Source organism: Chanodichthys erythropterus, chromosome 4 (genome assembly GCF_024489055.1).
Source record: "Chanodichthys erythropterus isolate Z2021 chromosome 4, ASM2448905v1, whole genome shotgun sequence".
Lineage (NCBI taxonomy): Eukaryota > Metazoa > Chordata > Actinopteri > Cypriniformes > Xenocyprididae > Chanodichthys > Chanodichthys erythropterus.
In genome coordinates, this window is record NC_090224.1 from 13412749 (window position 1) to 13435547 (window position 22799).

At 37.2% G+C, this 22799-nt stretch overlaps 1 protein-coding gene across 9 annotated transcripts in view; it reads left to right on the top strand.

The window, feature by feature from the left end:
- ncoa1 (nuclear receptor coactivator 1) overlaps nucleotides 1-22799 on the top strand; it is a 61984-nt gene that overhangs the window by 33768 nt on the left and 5417 nt on the right. For 7 of the 9 annotated variants that reach the window (XR_010894963.1, XM_067384164.1, XM_067384167.1 and 4 more), the window contains 16 exons: nucleotides 9041-9147; nucleotides 9350-9527; nucleotides 11135-11314; nucleotides 11605-11703; nucleotides 13098-13238; nucleotides 14309-14456; nucleotides 14574-15555; nucleotides 17743-17911; nucleotides 18011-18193; nucleotides 18303-18423; nucleotides 19655-19823; nucleotides 19926-20228; nucleotides 20461-20559; nucleotides 21086-21479; nucleotides 21871-22045; nucleotides 22146-22332. Coding sequence is in view for 8 of the 9 variants with exons in the window: in XM_067384164.1 (XP_067240265.1) it covers nucleotides 9041-9147; nucleotides 9350-9527; nucleotides 11135-11314; nucleotides 11605-11703; nucleotides 13098-13238; nucleotides 14309-14456; nucleotides 14574-15555; nucleotides 17743-17911; nucleotides 18011-18193; nucleotides 18303-18423; nucleotides 19655-19823; nucleotides 19926-20228; nucleotides 20461-20559; nucleotides 21086-21479; nucleotides 21871-22045; nucleotides 22146-22332 (3635 nt within the window). In the remaining variant the exon portion in view is untranslated. The remainder of the gene's footprint in view (nucleotides 1-9040; nucleotides 9148-9349; nucleotides 9528-11134; nucleotides 11315-11604; nucleotides 11704-13097; nucleotides 13239-14308; nucleotides 14457-14573; nucleotides 15556-17742; nucleotides 17912-18010; nucleotides 18194-18302; nucleotides 18424-19654; nucleotides 19824-19925; nucleotides 20229-20460; nucleotides 20560-21085; nucleotides 21480-21870; nucleotides 22046-22145; nucleotides 22333-22799) is intronic. The other 2 variants (XM_067384160.1, XM_067384161.1) reach the window with 2 other exon arrangements.

Sequence of the window (22799 nt, forward strand, 5' to 3'; positions counted from 1 at the left end):
CGACCTTCCACTTTTCTATGTAATGTGTTACTTTGTTCATTTTATACTAACTTTTCAAATCAATCAGCTAGTGACTTTTTACATTATAAATTTACAGATTTTTAAATATAAAATAGTTTTAAGCACTTTTTTATGATCTGTCCTGACAGTGATTATTTTTTTTATTTCATGAATAAATAGGATAAGTTAATATTACACACTGTTTCTGCATTTATTTGGATTTATTGTCAGTATTGGGCTCGCAGTTCACATGGCTAGGGTACTTTGTACTGTGTTTGTGGATGACTGTGTTTGTCCGCCACCACAGAAGACCATTTTTGACCCAGGGAAAAAAAGATAAAATGATGGAAATAAACTGAAATGTGAAACACACAACAAAAGGTTTTAATCTGGCAGTTGGACTGGCTGTAAATCACAGTGGTGAGAACGACATAATTCCCTCATCACTCCTTTTTTAGGAGCTTCTAAATTGGTTGCGCAGGGTTTTTAGTGAGATATTTTTGGGGGGCCCAGAAGATGTGATTATGTGCTTTCCTTTTTTTATCAGTAACTGGACACTCAGTAAAATATTTTTTTTTTCTGGGATATTGACTTTCTGTATACCGATCAAAAGTTTAAGGCCAGTAATGTTTTTTTAAAGAAATTATTACTTTTATTATGTAGAGATGCAGTAAATTGATTGACAGTACAGTAAACCATTTTTGTTACAAAATATTAAAATTTTAAATAAATGCTGTTCTTTTGAACAGCTGTTTTCAACGTGGATAATAAGAAATGTTTCTTGAGCATTTCTGAAGGATCATGTGACACTGAATTCTGAAGTAATGATGCTGAAAATGTGCTGGAAAAATTATTATTGTAAAATATATTAAAATGGAAAACAGTTATTTTGAATTATAATAATATATCACAATATTACTGTTTTCACAGTTTTCAATAAAATTAATGCAGCCTTGGTGAACTTAAGCCCTATTTGGACGGGACTAGTTTCACAGGGGGACGTTAGAGAAATTTCTGTTTCACTGTCGTACTTTGAGATTTTAATCCCGTCCGAATCTGCCATGTCTGTCTTTTTCTCACACGACCTCTGTAAAAATTCCAAAGCAAATTACCTACTGTTTTTCGTCAAACTCGGCGGTCCTCAGAGAAATCTAATCCCTTCCGAATGCGTATGTCTGTGATTTCCGAAAATGTTTTTTCCAAAACGCTTTTCTTGTGTGTTTTGGTCAGCGTGAACTACCGTACAATCTCTCGCTATCACGCCGGTATTCAGGTTTCTGCTTTTTGCGCACCGATAATGGATGTAGATGTGTTTGGTACACTGCGAAGAAATAATAAAAAAAAAAAATCAACAAGAAGAGCCAAATCACGTAAACTGTTAAGACTGGCTACTGTAATATCAGTTTCAGGTAAGAGTACTTTCATTTCTGCACTTAATTACATAATGTGTAAATTATATAAGTTAAAACTTTTTATTCCAGTGGGTTTATTATAAGAACCCAGTTCTACTAAATCATGATGATAAATGTATGTTTAGTTCATATGACCATACGCAATCCACGCATTCTGAACACGTGATCTTCTGAAATGCCCACATGTAACCTCGGTAATAAACACGGAGATGTTAGTCCCGTCCGAATCCGTAGATAAAATCTCAGACGTAGGTTGATAAGAATTGTTACTCAAACGTCGTTTGCAAAACTAGTCCCGTCCGAATAGGGCTATAGTCGTAAAGTTAAGTCACCTTCATCTTTATAGCACTTTATACTATACAGATTGTTTCGAAGCAGCTTTAGAGGGATAAACAGGAAAATAATGAATCAATAATCCGAAAGTTGGTTCAGTGTTGATTCGGTACCATTGTAAAGATCATGAATAATAAAATAGTTCAATTCGGCTATAAAGTTCTACAGAAAACAGTGATGTCATTTTCAAAAATGTCTTTAAAAAAACTTACAAACCCCAAAATTTTGCATGATAAGTGTGCCTCTTAAAGATCTAGACCCAAAAATAAAACCATTATCATCATCATAGGAACTTGCATGGGCAATTTTGTAGCAATCACAGACGAAAGAATATAACAGATTTGTAATGACAAGGGTGAATAAATGATAACAAATTCTGGCTTAACTCTTCCTTTAAGCCAGACATTTTGGATCTTTGGCCAGTCTAGTGTTGACCAATCATTAGGGGATGTTAGCTCTTATCAAAGCTAGATGTCTGTGTTATGTTTAAAGACAGATCTGCAGTGATGTGTTTTGGCGTTACAAGACTGGTTGCTTAAGATTATGTTAAGTCCACTTGGTACGTAAATAATTCTTTCTGGGAATATGTATTATCAGTGTCATAAAGCATGCAGTCATAAAGGACAAAATGAATGATTGACAGTATATTTCAGCACATATTTAGTTATTGTATGTGTTATTTTTATTGCATCACTCATGTTACAGTTCAATTAATTTTGTTCTTAATAAACATAAATGTCCATTGCCTTGCAATGTAGTACACTTGGACTAGATGGTCTGCCTATCAATAGACTTAAGTTTTAAACTAATTTAGTTCTCAGAGAAAGAGTCTGGTTTGTTTAATGACAAGTCCTCTCAATGGTTAAATATTTTCTAAGAACAACCGAAGAGACCTTGAGTTGAGTAAAGTCCTTGTGACCCAAGCTCATTTCCTTATCATTGATCGTTTTATTTGTTAGGAGATTATTTATGGTTGACCTTTAAGCAAAACCAATGTAGTATTAATTTCATTGGCGAAGCCAGTACATGAAACTTGCCAGTATTTACATTTGCTTCAAGACATGACTTGGATTGTTGTTGTTGTTGTTGTTGTTGTTTCCCAATGAAAGAAACCTTGAGAACTTGAAAGTGAATTGAAGTGTGAACAAAGCATGTCAGCTAGCACCAAATCACCCTGTTATCTCACATTTCGAAGTAATTCAGAACATGCGCCCGGTCATTCTTCATTTTGAAAGCGGTAAACATGTCATCTCATGATTTGCAGGCCTAAAAAAGGGTTTCGTTGGCATGGCAAACTAAGGAGCCCCTGGAATAGTGAATATCTATGCAAAGAGGCCATGAGAGGATGTTTATCCAAAGATCTAAAAATTCATCAATGTCAGAAGGTTGTGGGGTCTGCATATTAGGTGGGCAGGCACTGGCTAGCACAAACATTTTAAGCTGTCTCTGGTTTCTTTGCAGGACTGTAATGTATACACCATAATCCTTTAAAATGGCACTTGACAGATAGTTGCTGGAACTGCTCTGCTATATCTGGCACATATGCGCTGTAGGAGGAAATGCATTATTATTATCTGCTATTTGAAACAGTGGGAAATGGGTTAAATTGTGTTGCATAGCTGAGCATAGGAAGATGTATTGCTTAAGCAGGAAGTGTAATCAGCTTCTATAACTATAAATTGTGGTAGGCAAGGGTGATACGGCACTTTCACATTTTCACAATTTCCAACATTTTTGTGCAAAGATGATTACAGCATGTCACGGTTTTATGCATTTCAGGTAGATTTGTAATGAGAAGCATTTGTAAACCTGCTGGCACAAACACTTAAATGTCTCCCTTATTTCAAGATTCATGATATTGGTTAATTTTATATCACCTACAAACAGTGTTGGGGATAACTCAATACAAGTAACTTGAGCTATGTAATCAGATTACTTTTTCAAGTAACTAGTCAAGTAACGCATTACTTTTTCAATTTACAACAAAATGTTACATTTTTTTCAAATAACACAAGTTACTTTTTCAAATTTATTGACTGACACCTCTCCTCTCCACATGTTGAGAGAAATAAAGTGCAGAGTTGTTGTGTGGGCTGTGAAAACATGATGGTTATTGTAATGGCAGCACAGCTGAAAGGTTTGTTTGAGCTGCACCCTCTACTGTACAGGTGTAAATATGCATTTCCTTTAGCCTGAAGCTTATTCATATCACTTTGGTGTGAAAGGGCCTTAACATTTGCCAAAATAGAACTTTTTTTTGTTTATGTTAAAAAAACAAACAAGTAAGCCCAGCCCAAGTGAGAAAAAATAATGAAAATTAGTGTAACGCATTACTTTTCATAAAAAGTAACTAACCAATTAGTTACTTTTTAGGGAGTAACACAATATTGTAATGCATTACTTTTAAAAGTAATTTTCCCCAACACTGCCTACAAAATTGAAAATTCCATTTAACATACCTAGCCCTAACATCTGGTATTCAGTATTAATGGCTCTTTGGACAAATATTTAAGCTTTTGCATAGAATATTGTTTAAAAGCTGTTGTGTTTCACTTTAACAACCCTGTTTTTCTTTTTGTTTTTTGTTTTTTTGTTCTTGTCATCTTTCAATAGGGTCATCTCACTCATTCGCTTGCTCTAGTTCCACAGTTTGTCACCCAGAGTGTTGGCCCTCTCTGTTTTCATTCAGAGCTCTCGGCCTGAGGGAAAGGGGGGCCGCAGGGGCGTGCAAGAGAGCAGCCAATGGCGACGCTGCCCTGCCCCCTGACCTTGTGAAAGAGAGGGCCTCTCGTAGACCTCAGCTTCCCCTCTCTTCCTGCGAGAAAGAGAAACAGGAACTTGCTGCCCCTCCTCTCCTATCCCTGGCTTAGGGTGGTGTTAATGTTGTCAGACAAGAACACACTTTCACCTCTTGAGCTTAACCTTTCAGATGTGTTCCATCATCAACTTCTAAAAATGTGTTTACCTGTAATGTCACCTGAAGGTCTCTTGACACTTTCAGGGCTGGGCAGTATGACATACGATACCATGCAATGGTAGAAATGTGTCTGTTTATACCATGGTAAATATATTTTTGTGACAGGACTACTTTACCTAAACTTTAAGTGGAAGGGATGATGAAAGCAGGAGCAGGATGTGTATTGGAGGCCATTTTTCCATTGATTTTCCAGCAAAAAAATAACTATATCATGATTTATTCTCTCACCATGACATGAAAATACTCATACCAAGATATTAATCAAGCACCCACCTTTAATTGTGATCATCAAGGATCTACGCATTCAGCTTAAATTCAGACAATTCAGAACTGCATAAATAAATTCTTCTAATTTGTCATAGAAATATTTGCAACTTTAAATGTTTAAGGCTACTTCAGATTGTTCCTGTCTGTGTGTGGGTATGAAATGGTTTGTACACTATCAAAGTGTTTTCCAGATTATATGAATGAGGACACTAGCACCAAATGTCACTTTTAGTTGGATGAAGGGTACATCAAAGACATTTTTCACATTTCAGCCATGCTCTCATACAGCATAGCGCACTTCATTAACATTCCAGCCCCTCAGCAAATGCACTTGAAAAAAAAAATCAAAATCCGATTCAATTTGAAACCTGAAAAATTAAGTCGGAGCACAATTCGCATGGCAAAGGTCATGAAAACCGGCAGCCATTAGCTTTGTTTCCTCGCTGTGTAGTTGAATGCCTGGGTGAAATTACTTTAAGTGTTATTCAGCTCATTGTAAGGACTGTGCATGATGATAGAAATTTGTTCACTTTGCCACTCTTATTTAAATTGACAGGAAACTTAGGAGGAGAATATTTATGCACCTCACAATTTTATCTGTCAATTTAGGAAGTCACAATCCAATTCTAGATTGATTCTTGATCCATCACAATTGTGATTTTTGTTTAAATACATTAAATATATTTTATGTCATGTAGAACCTTGATTGGTTATAAGAAAGTGTAGAATAAATCTTAAGCCTTTGTGTGCTTGGCTGATAAATGAATCTCAATTCGGTTTGATCCAGAATCGTTTGAGAAAGAATTGTGATACTAGAATAGATTTTTTTGTGGTGCCATGATGTTAAGGTGTTGTAGGGGCTTGTTGATTGTTGGTATGTGGTTGCTAAGGTGTTTCTGTGGTTTTTTTTAGCATGTTGCTATGTGGTATGTGCCAGCTACAGTGTTCTAGGTGGTCGTTCACTGATCCAAGTCAAAAGGGCACAACCCTACGTTTCTGTGATCTAAGGTCTTTAGATATGAAATGATACGAGCTACGAAAGTTTAATCTTTGGGTTACGGCTTTGTTTAAATCCCTAGGCATAAGTATGAGCAATAGTAATGGTGATTCATGATTTGAAGCAACAGTAATAAATTAATTGTGATGCCTTTTGCTCTTCTTTTTAAAGGCTTAGAAGATGATGTGTCATCTGTTTTTCTTCTGAAAAAGAGTAGGAGAGTTCTGGCAGTTCTATATCTATAGGCCAGCTGTCTGTGTATGTGTAACACAACTGACACATAAAGCCCTTACATCACGCAAATCGAAACCTTTGTGTTATGAGATCAGGTATCGTCTGCTGCACCACTGCTACGGTAACGCTGCTGTCATGGCAACTGGCTGTATTTAAAGTGGGAGTGGTGTCAGAATGTTGTATTTGATTGCCAGGGAGGATGATTGTGGGATTGAGTGGGGCTCCCATTTGTATCCATTTGTTTAGGGCCAATCATGAGGTCGTGGAGCTTGGTTCCTTTTCTCGTTTGTTCTTCCACAGATTCTCCTGATATTTTTCCACCAAATTAACCACACGTACAAAGGCGAACACTATTGGCATGCGTAAGCAACAAACTTTAAATGCTTGATTTTCAATGGTTTATTTCTTCCATTTATTTTTCATATTGATTATTGATTTGTTTTCAAATGATTTAAATATTATGTAAAATTAAAAAAAAGGTTGCAGAATGTGTTATTTACTACTTTTATATTAAACATCAGCCATAAAAAAAATCCATATTGATTGATCACTATTCAAAATGCAATGAATCAGTCAGATAGACATCTGAAGGTAACTCTGTCATTCCTTTGCATACTGTGGTCTTTTACCAACACAGTAATAGCAACAATGCAACAGTACCATATAAATGTGGGTGCTGTACTGGTAGACATGATTAACACAATATATATTGCTGTGCTGCGCCGTCATGAAAGCTTAACATCTCAATGCGTTTTTAAGCATTAAATGCAAGTGATTTTATACCAATGAAGCACAGTAAGCAGAGAAAAACAACATTTCGCTACATGCGCACGCTGTCTGAGAGATGCGTGCACAGGAAGCCGCTGTTCATAGAGCGTGTGAGTACTGAACTGAGTGCTTTTTGCCACCTAATTGGGCTTAAATATACATACTTATGTGTTTTTGCAAGTAAACAGTCATTTATATATTAAGTGAATGTAAACAGTTGAGAAAGAAAACACACAAGTAGATTGGATCAGTGCATTCGGTCTTAAAGTGACAGCAGCCTAATAAACCTACTGTCATTGATATTAATCAAACATCAAAAAAGAGAAAATCTCTCGCTGCTCTTGACTGAATCACTTTTATAACTTTAATATGAATAATTGTATATTTAATTTACACAGTGAAGACTACGCAGTGTTTTTTTATACATTTGATTATACAATTTATGTAGTATTTCTTTTTCAGGTAGGTCTATTTTGTTTGTGTCTTTGTTCTATTGTAGTTTGTTTTCCTATATGCATGCATGTTTCTTTGTTCTTTTTTTATCATTGTTTACTTGTCTTCAGTAAGATTGTTTTTTTACTCAGAATAGTATTAGTTTTTTTGTGATATTGAAAATGTGACAAAAACAATGAAATTTCAGTGGTATCAAAAATTTTGTAATAAAAACCTTCTTTAAAGCAAAAATAACTCTTTTGTGATATATTATTGTTATCGTGAAATAAAATTACTCCTATCGTGATTAAAGATTTTGGTCATATCGCCCACCCCTAGTGCCACACAGTTGCAATATATTGATCAAACTCAGAGTTCAGATCGAAACAAACCACACTGACGTTGACGCTGAATTGAGCACTCTGCAGAAGTTCCTCGGCAAGAGCTACATTGCTATTATGTGTGTAAATACGGCACTCGAGCTCTGATCTAAATTTAGCTTTTCCTTCAAGAAGTCTTCACTTAGAATGCAGCCCAAAACAAACAGTCTCGTCCTGTCTTCTCTCCAGCTGCTGGACTGAGTCGTGTTCTCATAAGGTCCTTCAGAAGCTTTGATCTGGAGAGGAGAAAGAAGGTTAAGTAGTTTGGCCACAGAATAACTATTGACACTTTATATCAGCTCTTTGAGTCTAACTGGGACGGGATTGACCGAATTGTGACTCTTCAGTCTCAAGCGTTTCTCAAGAGTGCTTGCTGCACTTACTGCTGCTGGCTCCCATCCAAAAGTATCACTTTGCTCACATTAGTCTAAGAGAAGCTTCCGCTGCATAGCTTTCATCCACCCAGTCCAGGAGAGGAAGGAGGACAATAGTGAAATGATGCATGTTTCTTTGTGTGTGAATAAAGGGGGCTTACACATTAGAGAAAGCTCTGAGAGACAGGGATGCGTACGATTTGTTTGGACGGTGTGGATTATGATTATATACGCCACAAACTAAAACCTGCTGGTCTCAAACCAGGGACCAAAATTCAAGGCCACAAAACTTGTGTGAATGCGTTTCACTGTACAAACAGGAAGTGCACATAAATCCAAACTACCATTCAAAAGTTTAGGGTCAATGAGATGTTTTTAAAAATTCAATCAAAATCAAAAATACAGTAATGAAGTAATATTGTGAATTATTTTTATAATTTAAAATAACTGTTTTCTATTTTATTTTATTTGTTTATGTAATTTATTTATGTGACGTCAAAGCTAAAATTTCAGTAGTCAGTGTCACATGATCCAGAAATCTATGCTGATTTGGTGCTCAAGAAACATTTCTTATTATTGTTGAAAACAGTTGTGCTGCTTAATATTTTTGTTGAAAGTATGATAATTTTTTTCAGTATTCATTGAAGAATAGAAGGTTGAACAACATTTATTTGAAATATAATTTTTTTGTAACATTGTAAATGCCTTTACTGCCACTTTTGATCAATTTACTGCATCCTAACTGAATAAAAGTTTTTCTTTCAAAAACTAAAAATGTTTGAATGGTAATAAATATTCATGCACTCAAATTTAGATATCTTTGGTATCACTTACCAGGGATTTGAAATTTCTTCATGTGCCCACAGAGAAAGCAGCTCTGATGTCTCCAGATGATGAGGTGCAAAAGAGTGACATATCGTCCAGCAGTCAGGGGATGGTGGAGAAGGAAGCCCTTGGTCCTCTCCTCTTGGAGGTATGTTGGACTTTTCTGACTGTTTATCTGTAGAAAAGACTGAAATTAAGGTTTCATGATGTCAAAGTATCGCCTTAGACCTGTATTTGTTTTCTGTCCTCATATGAGCCTGTTCCATTTCCTTTGTTTGGGAATGTGGCACTTTTGTGCAACATACATCTTATTTTTGTTTTCTATATTTGTTCTCTTCCTGTTCCACAAGGCCCTGGATGGCTTCTTTTTCGTTGTGAACCGTGAGGGGCGCATTGTGTTTGTGTCTGAAAATGTCACCAGTTATCTGGGTTATAGCCAGGAAGAGCTGATGACCTCCAGCGTCTACAGCATCCTTCATGTGGGAGATCACAACGAGTTTGTGCGCAACCTGCTACCCAAGAGCCTTGGTGAGTCTCTCGGTGAGGACGCAAACAGTAAGAGCAGAATGATAGATAAAGGCCCCAATATTGTTCTTCGCTTTGGTGTAAAAAGAAGTTTGAAATACCTCAGCAGTGGTATACTGTTAGCAAACATCCCGAGGCCGCCGACGCTCCTGGGAGCAGTGCTTAAAAGAATATTTCAATATTTGCTGCATGCTTTACTTACAAAATAAACACAATACCCGCTGCTCCTGGTGATATATTGAGGTCTTATGAAGTGAAACAATCTTTCTGTGCAAGAAACTGAACATTTTTTATAGCATTATTACTTGTAATACATAGCCTCAGGCAAATGAGAGTCTGGAACTCAAGGTTTCTGTTCTATGATAACGTATGCGCAGTAGTAAAATCCCGCGTGAACTGACGGCAGTGGTGTCAGTTGACATGGGAATTTGCTACCGCGCAAACGTTACCATGCAACAGAATGCTTGAGCTCCAGACTCTCGTGAACTAGTATTGTTAAAAGTACAGACCTCGATACCAAGTAAGTACTGAAATTTAAAAAATGTGACGCTTTGAACGCTGTTTAGCAGATTAGTAAACACCTCTGATTGGCAATTGTGTTTACACTCTCATCAGATGTGATTGGCTAAAATGATCAACGCTTCAAAAAACATGTTGTAAATAGACAACAGTGATGTTCTTCACCGAGTGCTTACACAGATAAGATTTGAAAGCAGTGTGCTTTCAAATACTCCCGTGCGTTGATCTTTGTAGCCAATCGCAGACATATCTGATGAGCATGTGAACAAAAAGACCAATCAGAGGTGTTTACGAATCTGCTCAACTGTGCTCAAAGCATCTTTTTTTTCAGTGCCGACTTAGTATCGTGGTCAGTACTTTTGACAACACTGTCGTGAACATGCACAGGACCATTTGCATGAGGCTATGAACTTATCTTTTTATGATATATACAAAAATAAAACATATATTGTGATATATAATATATTATAATATAACATATTATATATATATATATATATATATATATATATGAAGAGTTTTGTTGCAAAACGAGATAAATCCGTTTTTTTAATTTTTCAAAAATCTTGTTTTTTGGTTGTGCGTTCCAATTAATATCAATTCAACTGCAGTTGGTTTGTTTTGATTTAAACCTTCATAACTTAAAAAATACAGCTAAGTAGCACCATAAAACAAAATAATAACATGATAACATAATAATAAACATGTTTTGACAAAAATGTTAAAAACGGATTTATCTCGTTTTGCAACGAAACTTATATATATATATATATATATATATATATATATATATATATATATATATATATATATATATATATATATATATATATATATATATTAAAAATAAAAATATACAGTTCTATATTTTATGTACAATCTGTTTGTTTTTTGCTGGTTGTTGAATAAAAAAAAGACCGTTTGTGGGGGGAAAAATACAAATGGCAGTTAGAGCTCTGTGTTAATCATTCACTGTAAATACTAGCACAAACGTTAGAGGTCAACCTCTTTCACTTAAGAACTCAGTTACACTCCACTGGTGGTCTTTATCTCACACTTAACTTATCTTGGCCATCTGTGTGTGTTTTCAGTAAACGGTGTCCCATGGCCTCAGGAGCAAGGCCGGAGGAACAGCCACACGTTTAACTGCAGGTTGCTGAAAAGGCCTCCAGACGAGGTGGACTCAGAAAACCAGGAGGCCCGACAACAGTATGAGCTCATGCAGTGCTTCACGGTGTCTCAGCCCAGAGCAGTGCAGGAGGAGGGCGAGGGTGAGACCACACACGCACTCATAAAGTCATACCCATATAAATATTTACCTTAGTGCAGGGAGTCTGATGAAGCTGTCATTGACATGCCAGTGTTCAAATATGAAATCAGTTTTTCATTTTGGGGTACAAAAGTCTGAGTCCACTAATAAAAAATGTTGCATCTTTCTAACTGAATCATGTTTAATTATGTTCTGTACAGATTTAGTTTTTTTTTTTTTTTTTTTTAAATGTGTTGCATATACCTGGGGGCAGTCACTTTGTTTATACCATGATGTCTCTGTTTTCCACAGACCTGCAGAGCTGTTTGATATGTATAGCATGCCGAATGCCCCGTCCACCTCAGATCCCTGTCAGTACGGAGTCCTTCATCACTAAGCAGGACCCTACAGGTAGTGTTTCATTATATAAGTACACACATACTAGTATTATTTTCATAAAAACTGTAATTAAAAACAAAGACTTAACTATTGATTTACTTTTGGCAAATCATAAATAAAATATTGCAAATCAGAAAAACAGTGGTTGAAAAAGCTGTTGCCAAAATAAAATAATAATGAAAATAAATAGTATCTGTATTTAGCAAGAGATACTAATAAGGTTTCTGATAAAAAAAGATGTACACACATTCACACAGGACATGTTTCTAATGTTTTTTTCTATGCAAACATTATAGATGAATTTTTCTTTTTTTTTTTTTTTTTTTTCTGGAGATGATTTTTATTTTAAAAAAAACCTTTTAAACGGGACATGTGATGCTATTTTTAAAAGTTCGTTATTTTGAATATTGTGTGTAATTGACATGCCTTAATGTTCAAAAAACATATTTTTCACATACTGTACATTATTGTAGCTCCTCTATCTTCAGTCTGTCTGAAACACTCTAATTTCTACAAAACTCTTCCTTCTGAAAAGCTCAGAATGCTCTGATTGGCCAGGTGACCCAATGCATTGTGATTGGCCAGACACCTCAAGCATGTCGGAAATGTAATGGCCCTTATGCAAGCTTTGGCTTCCATGGTTTTTAAAGCATTTGTAAACGTACAGTTATAAATAATGTCATCAGTTTTACCGTATCAGTTTGAGCCCCAGTCGGATTCTGAAAATGAGAACCAACTTTGCAAGCACAACTTCAGCAGAACAGTGGTTAGTAGTCTTTGTATATAACTTGTGTTGTGCTGTCCTAGGTTCAAGAAGCTGTTCTCAACATTTGGGTTGTACTGCTCAGAAACAGCATTTCTTATTAATCTTTAATCTAAACACACAACATCTCTGTGACATGACTACAACACTTCAATTCAGTGAAACCTTGCTTTCTTTCTTTGTGCAAGCCTTTTGGTGGGCATTATGCTAATATTCCACATTGTCTCTCTGTAGAATCAATCACTTTGTGGGAGATTATGAGCTTTGTAACTTTGCATATCACAAACCGAGCATCATATGACCCCTTTGAAATGCATCTTCAGACATCACCTTCCATTTCATTCTCTATTTTTTTAATTATGTTTTTTCGAACATCACATAAGTGACAGGTACATTGAGCTCGAACGTTGTATCCTGTGATTGTCATTCCTGTGTAAATACAGATGTGGCTTTGTTCCTCAAAAGTCTTGCTTAGTTTAGTACAGGAGAAGAATAACAAACATGCAGGAGAAGAATAACAAACATGCAGACCGAAACTGAGACACAAAACTGTTTGTTGTTAAATCTGCAATGTGAAAAGCTTCCTTCTTGAACTTCTAGTCCTGTTAAAAAAATCTAATGATCTTTCTCTGTGTGTGTGTAGGGAAAATCATCTCTATTGAGACGAGCGCTCTGAGGGCCACAGGCCGACCAGGTTGGGAGGATCTGGTCAGGAAGTGCATCTACGCGTTCTTCCAGCCTCAGGGCAACGAGCCCTCCCATGCCAAGAAGCTGCTTCATGAGGGTGAGCACTTTCACCTCCATTCTAGCCATTTTGAGTAGTACTTGACATTTTAAAGCAGTGATGATTGGACCTGGTCTTTCTTTACCTTGAATTTTATTTAATGATTTACACTTGCATTTTTATTCATAGCTTAATAACCTTTGATCTCAGTATGGCTGCTATTAACAATTATTATGTGGGTTATTTTTTCGTTTAATTGAGTAACCAGTTATTTGCCAGAAAATACTTTTTATATATATATATATATATATATATATATATATATATATATATATATATATAAAATACACACATATATACACACACATATATACACACATATATATACATATATACACACACATATATACACACATATATATACATATATACACACATATATATACATATATACACACATATATATACACATATATATATATATATATATATATATATATGTGTATATATATGTGTGTATATATGTATATATATGTGTGTATATATGTGTATATATGTGTGTGTATATATGTATATATATGTGTGTATATATGTGTGTGTATATATGTGTGTATTTTATATATATATATATATATATATATATATATATATATATATATATATATATATATATATATATACACACAGACACGCACACACACACACATGTATTATGTAAACATACTTTTATGTTAGATGTGATTAATCATGATTAATCGAATTTACAGCCCTAGTATGAATATAGGGTATAAATTACTGTTCAAAAGTTTTAATGTTTTTGAAAGAAGTCTCTTATGCTCACCAGGGCTATATTTATTTGATCAAGCACACAATAAAAACAGTAATATCATGGAATATTAACAATTTACACTATATATTTTAAAAATGTTTTTATTTGTGTAATGACAAGGCTGAATTTTCAGCAACCATTACTCCAGTATTCAGTGTCACATGATCTTTCAGAAATCATTCTAATATGCTGATTTGGTGCTCAATAAACATCTCTTGTTATTAACAATGTTGAAAACGGTTGTGCTGCTTAATATTTTTGTAGAAACGGTGATAGATTTAATCTATGCGTGTGTTGACAGTGATGACCCACGGCACGGCCATCAGTCCTCTGTACCATTTCACACTCAGTGACGGGACGTCCCTCAGTGCGCAGACGCGCTGCAAATTCTGCTGCCCCCAAAACCCAGATGTACAGCCCTTCATCATGGGCATTCACACTATAGACAGGTAGCTATCTTGTCACAGTGAACAACACAGACAATGTACCTTGCATTTATATAAACACAGCACACAACAATGACTATTGCTTCTCACAATTTCTTTTCATTTGAATGTGTGTTTTAGGGAACACAACACTGCTAGCTCTCAGGAAAACACTACCCCCAGCCTTCCATCTCCTGCTGCCCCACCCTCCCGTTCACCTGCCCTTCAGCCCTCCAGTGATCTCAGCCTCCATCTCAACAACAGCAACGGCACCTGTGCCACTCCTGGACCCCCCACACCCACTCCACCAGGCTACCTGACACCCAGTCGCATTGGGCCCTCCCAGCAGGTCAGCAGCCCCTCTCCACTAGGCAGCCCTCTCACATCCACCCCTACCTCATTCATGTCGCCCCGACCTCCACGGGGCAGCCCGGGCCTGGCCAGCAGCCCACGCGTGCCCGGCCATCCTTTTTCCCCCTCGGCGCCCGGCATCCAGTCGCCTGCTGGCGGACTGACCAGGCAGCAGTCTGGTGGCGACGGTGTCAGTTTCTCTCTCCCCTCTCCCCTACCACCCAGACAGACTCCAACCCCCAGCAGCTCCCCGGCACGTCAGCCACCGGCCAAACCGCCGGAAGCATCCATTGATGAGTCTAAGACAGTAGGCAACCCCAAACTCAACCAGCTCTTGGACGGCAACCCCGATGTGGGTGCCGCCGAACACGACTCCCAACCCCGTCCCGCACCCGTGTCCCAATGCCCGGGCTCTCACAGCAGCCTGACCGAGCGCCATAAGATTCTGCATCGCCTGCTCCAAGACAGCAGCCCTGCAGATGCGGGCAAGGAGCCCGACATCAAGAAGGAGCCTCCGACCAGTCCCAATGCGGCCTTGGTAGCACGGGGGCTTGGGAAGGAGCCCCAGGACCACCAGCTGCTACGTTTCCTGCTGGATACAGATGAAAAGGACCTGGAGGACTTGCCACCTCCAGCCGCTCTCAGCCTACAGACGGTCAAGGTGAAGGCAGAGAAGAAAGGGAGCAGAGAGAACGTGCCCTGTGCCGCTGCTGCAGCCACCAACATGTCTGCAGTCGCCTGCTCACCTCAATCCAGTGACAAGCCCAGCCCGGTATTTACTTCCTGATTTATTTCATATTTGTACCTAATGAAAGAATATCTAAGTATATTATGTAAACATTTTCTCATGTACGTTACAATATCACAAAGGCTAAAGCCTTAAAGGGTTAGTTCACCCAAAAATGAAAATTCTGTCATTTATTACTCACCCTCATGTCGTTCTACACCTGTAAGACCTTCCTTCATCTTTGGAACACAAATTAAGATATTTTTGATGAAATCCGATGGCTCAGTGAGGCCTCTATTGCCAGCAGCCACCGAACCTCTCAAGATCCATAAAGGTACTAAAACATATTTAAAACAGTTCATGTCTACCTTAATATTATAAAGCGACGAAAATACTTTTTATGTGCCAAAAAAAAACAACAAAATAATGATTTTTCAAGCATGTCATGATGGCCGATTTCAAAACACTGCTTTGGAGCATTACAAATCTTTTGTTTCCAATTAGTGATTTGGATCTCCTGTCAAATGGCTAAACTGCTGAAATCATGTGATTTTGGAGCTCCGAACCACCGATTTGATCCGTAAAGCTCAGAAGAAGTGTTTTTAAATCGGCCATCACTAGATATTGTTGATAAGTCCTTATTTTGTTTTTTTGACACACAAAAAGTATTCTCGTCACTTTAAAATATTAAGGTAGAACCACTGAACTAACATGAACTGTTTTAAATATGATTTTAGTACCTTTATGGACCTTGAAAGGTTCTGTGGCTTTGCTCTCAATAGAGGCCTCACTGAGCCAACGGATTTCATCAAAAATATCTTAATTTGTGTTCCGAACATGAACGAAGGTCTTACGAGTGTAGAACGACATGAGGGTGAGTAATAAATGACAGAATTTTCATTTTTGGGTGAACTAACCCCTAACAGTATTGGTAAACTTCACAACTTGTAACAACAAGTTCACAACAAGTTTTGGGTTGGAAAGATTTTTTTTTTTGGAAAGATGAGTCTCTTATGCCAAGTCTGCATTCATTTAATAAAAAAACAGTCAAATTAATAATGTTGTGAAATAATATTATGCTTTAAAATAACTGTTTACAATTTTAATGTATTTTAAATTTTAATTTATTCCTTTGATGGCAAAACTGAATTTTCAGCAGCCAATCAAGTTTCCAGTGTCACCTGATCTTTCAGAAATTTTGTGCTCAAGTAATATTTCTTATTATCAATGTTGAAAACCCTGTGGAAACCCTAAAACATTTAGGGTTATTTGATGAACAGAAAGTTAAAAAAACAGCATTTATTTGAAATAGAAATATTTTTTAATGTTATGAATATATCTTTACTGTAACTTTTGATTTAATGTGTCAATTTAAGTGGTCCTTGTTAAAATATTAAATTTATGAAATTTATTTTGACAATTGACTGCTACTCTGGCCGTAAATGTTAATCTCAGCCAAAAAATTACTGTCTATTAATGAAGGTTTTTCTTATTTCATAAGTGATAACGAGGACGAGGTGAAAAATGCACATCATCACAATACTTAAACAATTTTAATTAAAAAATATTGAAGAAAGCTTAAATTCATAACATTGTATTACAATAAAAGTGTACTCATAATGAGAGGCTCAGGTTTTCACAACAAGGTTTGTTTTCACATGTTTTTGTTGTTGATACATGTTTAAATATTTAAAATGTTTGAATATTTGTATTAAGTTTGCACATTTATGTCAACTAAAATGTTATTTTCTTCAGCTCAAATTCGATTCTGATTTTAGCCAGAGTAAAATTGATGAAAATATATGAAAATGACATAACAGAATATTAAATGAAATAATTCTTTTTTTTTTTTTTTTGTCAAAAACTATGACTAACACAATAATATAATGTTTCCACATTGCATCTTCTCATTTGCAGAAAGTTTTTTGCAACTTCTTTCTGGTTGCGCCCTTATCCCATCATGCCTGCCACAGGAAATGGCTATTTCTCATGAAAAAATGTGCATCTTCAATTCTCTGTCACCATGAACTCCCTTTCAGTGTCCTATTGAATATTAGTGATACAATTTGTGAGCCTTATTCTTGCTGGGTTCACTCTGTTACTGTGTCAAAACCATGTTTTGATTTGAGTCAGCCACATTTGGACTTTGTCTTTCTTGTGCTCTGTTGTCCCTTTTGATGTTAATGACCTTTGATCTCATTTTCACTCCACCACTATGTGTGTTTACATGAGGAGCAGTTTCCCAGTACCGATCTGGACACTTTGAACCAGCTCTTGCCCACTCTCAGAAGCTCTGTGGGAGGTAAATCTATAGAGGAGCCAGTGCTGGTCCAGCCCAGTGAGGACAACCTTTCCATCGGGGTGAATGTGAAGAGAGAGTCACCAGGAACCTCAAGCCAAGGTGAGGCCCGTCCCACCGGAGTAATTATAAAATTCATAATTTTTTTATTTATCTTAAATCCCAATAACTGCTTTCCTCCTCCTCCACTTCTATCTGAAGCATTCCCTGATGGATCAAACCTCTCGAATCAGTCCTCTTTTGAGTTCTGCGACCCCTCTACACCAAACCAAGTTCAGGTCCAGGTGCCGGATCTTGGGCAGACAGACCCGTTTCAGCCCTCAAAGGAGAGCGGCAGCCCCTTTGCCAGTCCAACCAGCCTCAACTCTTTCAACACCACCACAGGTACAGAATTGAATGAATCATAACCTTTTTATACAGAAAGAGTTCAGTTAGCTAGCAAAGGGAATAAATAAGACTTAACAAAATGTTATCTTCTTTTTTTTTTATTCAGGTCTGGCCAAGCTGGAGCTTACTGATTCTCAGCAGTTCCAACCCTTGTCCCTGGTTGAACCAATGACCTTCGATAGTAGTTTGGGCAGCCAGACACAGGCCCCTCTGTCCTCTCCTCAAGAGTGAGTGTTTATTCCCCCAGTGTTTAATCAGTATTGAAATCAGTTGTGATTTGCACTCAAAATTCAAAAATGTTATTATATTATTTTACACTTGGAGGAAAAGCACAAACGTTTCGGCTCTCAGGCCTTCTTCAGTGTGTGAGGTACAATGATTCTTAATAATAATCAGGCTACGGAACTGGAAAAAAAATGATAACTGATATATTATTATAATAAATAATAATTTATGTTTTATTGCAGCCTGCTACTGTCAATTTTTCATTTTCGCTGTCAGATACAAAAAGAATGTGCAATCTCGTGTCAAATATTTATAATAACTATTTGTTAATTAAACATTCAACTGTAAGAATGAATTGAGACTTGCAGTGTTGACAAAATAAGCATATACTCTGTAGTATTTAATCACACGTGTATACAGTAGCTGTTTTTCTTTCTTTCTTTTTTTCTTTTTTTTGGTGCTGCTAACTACTAAAAGGACCTAATGCAAAACAAGGCAAATTATCTAAAAATCCTATGGTTATTTAAAAATTTGGGTGATGGGATTGGTGCTGTTTATCATTTTTTTTTGACACCAGAAAATATAAGCATAATTAAATATTTTTGTGCTTTTATTTTTAATATTTATAACTAATTTATTTATTTAGTCATTTTAGTACTTTACCTTAAATGTATTTTATATCAGTTTTTCGTTAATTTTTTTCATCCAATATCTATATTGTATTTTATTTCCGCTTTATCTCAATTAATTTAATAGTTTTAGATAACAATAAAAACACTGTGAAGTAATGATTTATGGTCAGAGGGCAGGTTGTTTTTTGAGTTGGGGGGGCTTGCAGTTAGTGGTTGAGTGACAGCCTAACTTAATTTTTATCATATTTATTTGATCAAATAAACAGTGAATAAGGTGAATTGGCATATTTGTGTTAAGAACATTTCTAGTAAATCATCTCTGATTAATATCAATGTGTAAGTGTTTTTAAAAAAAACTTTTGGTTGGTTAAATGTTGTCTCATCTCTCAAGAATCAATAGAAATATTTAAATTTCCAGTTAGAACTACTACTATAATACTTTAATCCTTTAGTCACATGGAAGCAATTGTGCACTTTCACCAAAATTCTATTTACCTGCCAGATTAGTTAACCCTGCAACATGACATAGAACTGTCAGCTGCCGTTCTTCCACTCTTGATCAGAATCATAGACCATCTTGTTTCTTCTCTGCACCAAGCAGGCAGTGCGTTCCGTGTCCGCTGGATGAGATGCTGTGTCCGCCCACCACTCCCGAGGGCCGTAACGACGAGAAGGCCCTGCTGGAGCAGCTGGTCACTTTCTTGAGCCGCACTGACGAGAGCGAGCTGGCCGAGCTGGACCGAGCTCTGGGCATCGACAAGATTGTTCAAGTTAGTATTATTAGAAAAAAAAAAAAATAAATTCTTCACATACATTTTGTCTTTATAAGAAAAAAGTGTCTAAGGTTGAGCCGTTTACCGCCTCGCCTACAGAGTGGATGCCTCGAACCCGTCGCCCAGACCTTTCCTCAGTCTCAACCCCCAACACCTGTACCCATGGACCCCAAACTGCCCAGCTACCCCTCTCAGTTCCCCACCTCACCCTCACAGTTCCCTGCTGAGATGGGCACAGCACAGGGCATGAGTTTTGGGGCCCCACGGATGGCGTTTCCAGGCAACGTGGGCATGACGGTGCGGCCCGGCATGAACCGAGCTCCTGGTGTGCCCAACCAGCTGCGGCTACCTCCCAACCAGCTGAGACTCCAGCTCCAGCAACGTTTGCAAGGCCCACAGCAGGTAGATCCCCAGCTTTCACTTCATTGTGTAATAATAAATGTGAACACACAACATCTAAATCCTCCTCTTGGATTTTGTTGCACTGTGTAACAAATCCAGTGAATGCTTTTGATTTCGCCCTTTTAAGTAACATGCTGTGGAACTAACCTATTCTTTTGTCGAATGCAGCTGCTGAGCGAACGCATGATTAGTTGCACTTGTTTAGTGGTGATCTATCTCCTCTCTCCATCAGCTCCAAAACAGGCTTGCAGCCATGGGCCAGTTCCCACAGGGGGGGCATGTTGCTATGGCGATGCGTCAGGGCATGCAGCAGCCTCAGATGCCCTCTCAGGTTAGTGTCAAATTATGAAATATTTGATTTGATTACGATTGTTTAGCCCAGATGTGATTTGATTTCTTACAGTTCATAATAACTATATAATATATATATATTAATATAATATATTAATTAATTAATTAATTTAAAAAGCTAAATTACACATACATTAACAAAATTATTGTTATGAATTACAGAAGATTATATATATATAGTATTTTTCATTTATTTAATTTTTTTTTATAAAACTTAAATTATTATTATTAATTTTATTAATTATTATTGCTATTATTCTGCTGAAGACAGTCATTGCTAGTATTTATTGTTTTATATTTAAAAAAATCTAAATTATACATTATTATTATAAATATGTTGATGATGCGTTCATTGGTTGTATTAATTATTAATTTGTATATATTTATTTTCTGCCTTTGCCCCATATTCTGCCTTTGCCAGTCAAATTGATGCATTTGTGTATTTTTACAGTCATTATTTTTTTCTGTATGTGACTGAAACTGAATGCCCCGTCTCTCTCTCACAGCCTCCGCTCAACGCTCAGATGATGGCGCAGCGGCAACGGGAGCTTTACAGTTTCCAGCACCGCCAGCGACAGCTTCTGCAGCAGAAGGTCATGCTGATGAGGCAGGGGATGAACACAGGGCCTCTGGGGGCTCAGCGAGTTCCTAAGGGTCCCCAGCAGCAACAGCCGCCACAACAGCAGCAGTTTGGTTTTCCCCCAGGCTACAATGCCGTGCCTGGGAACACCCCTACCTCCCCGAGCCATTTTAACCCCATGGGAGGACCTCTGGACCCCAAGCTGCCTACCAGGGGGGGTATGGGAAACCAAGGAATTATGGGAGGCATTCAAGGGCAATTTGGGGGGCCTGTGAACACTCCTGTTCAGCAGGGGCTTTTCCAGCAATTTGGGGGGCCTGGTATGTCTCATTTGTAAGCTACTAATTTATCATTATCAGCAGGGTTATTACAGTCAACGAAAACCATAAACATTTTTGATACTTCATTTTATTTATAAAATAAACGTAAACTGAAATAAAATCGTATTTAAAAAGCACACATTTTATTTCAGTTGCAAAAGCAGCATTTCTCATTTTCATTTAGTTAACTTGATGTACTAAAATAACTATAACTGAAATAAAAATAATAATAAAAACTATACAGACATTAAATAAAAAGTATTAAAACTTCTATTAAAATTAGAATTAAATTAGAAAATATAAAAAAAAACTATAATAGTTTCTCAACGATACTAAAATATGCTTCTGTCATGATGTCTAAAAGAGCCAGTGTACAACGTGTCTCTCACAGGCATGATCCAGCAAGCAGATCCATCCTTTGCTCCTGAGCTGAGTCCAACCAGCCCCCTGCTTTCACCTCAGAACTCCACCTCCCAGAGTCCTCTGCTCCAGCAAGCGCAGCCTCCACCTGGTTATCAGTCACCTGACATAAAGAACTGGCAGCAAGGGGCCATGGGCAACAACAGGTATGATTTTTGATATTGATCACCAAAAAGGTCACAAAAATGCTTTTTTTATGCGTTGTCTTCATCTTCATTTAAACCATTTCATCTGGTTATGTGTCAGTATGTATAACCAGGCAGGCCAGCCTGTCTCTCAGAGCTTTGGGCAGCAAGGCGTTTATAACAACATGAGCATCACCGTGTCAATGGCTGGAGGGTCAGGAGCGGTGAGCACTCTACCTCCTATTGGACCATCTGTCGGCATGGGCAACAATAACCTTGGCAACGTTACTTCAATGTGTAACGATCAGGTGAGATGGTCAATATATTATTTATTGAGATGACTTAAAGGGATAATTGACTCACCCCCATGTTTTTGTTCTTATTGAAGCTTGTAAGCTTGTAAGAGAGAGCACAATATTTGGCTTAACTACCCGACAAATGTTATTTTAGTATCATTGATACAGACCCTTTTAGCTCCGACATCACAGGGTTAGCTGGAGGCAAAAGAAAGGGGAAAACTGGAGGCGGCTGATACAAACCAGCTAGTTTGGCAGCTTAAAATATCAACTTGTTGTGTTGTTGGGTGCCAGAATCGCTGGAGTACAGGTTCCAATTTGAAATTTTATCACATTTTGCCAGACAAAAAAACAGAAACAATCTTCAAAAATGCTTGCGTTTGCAGCGCACACTTGTCTTTTTTTAGTATGGATTATGGTTTGGTTATGTGTCTAAACATTTCCCATGCATGCCCACCTAATTAAAAATGCATGGGGAA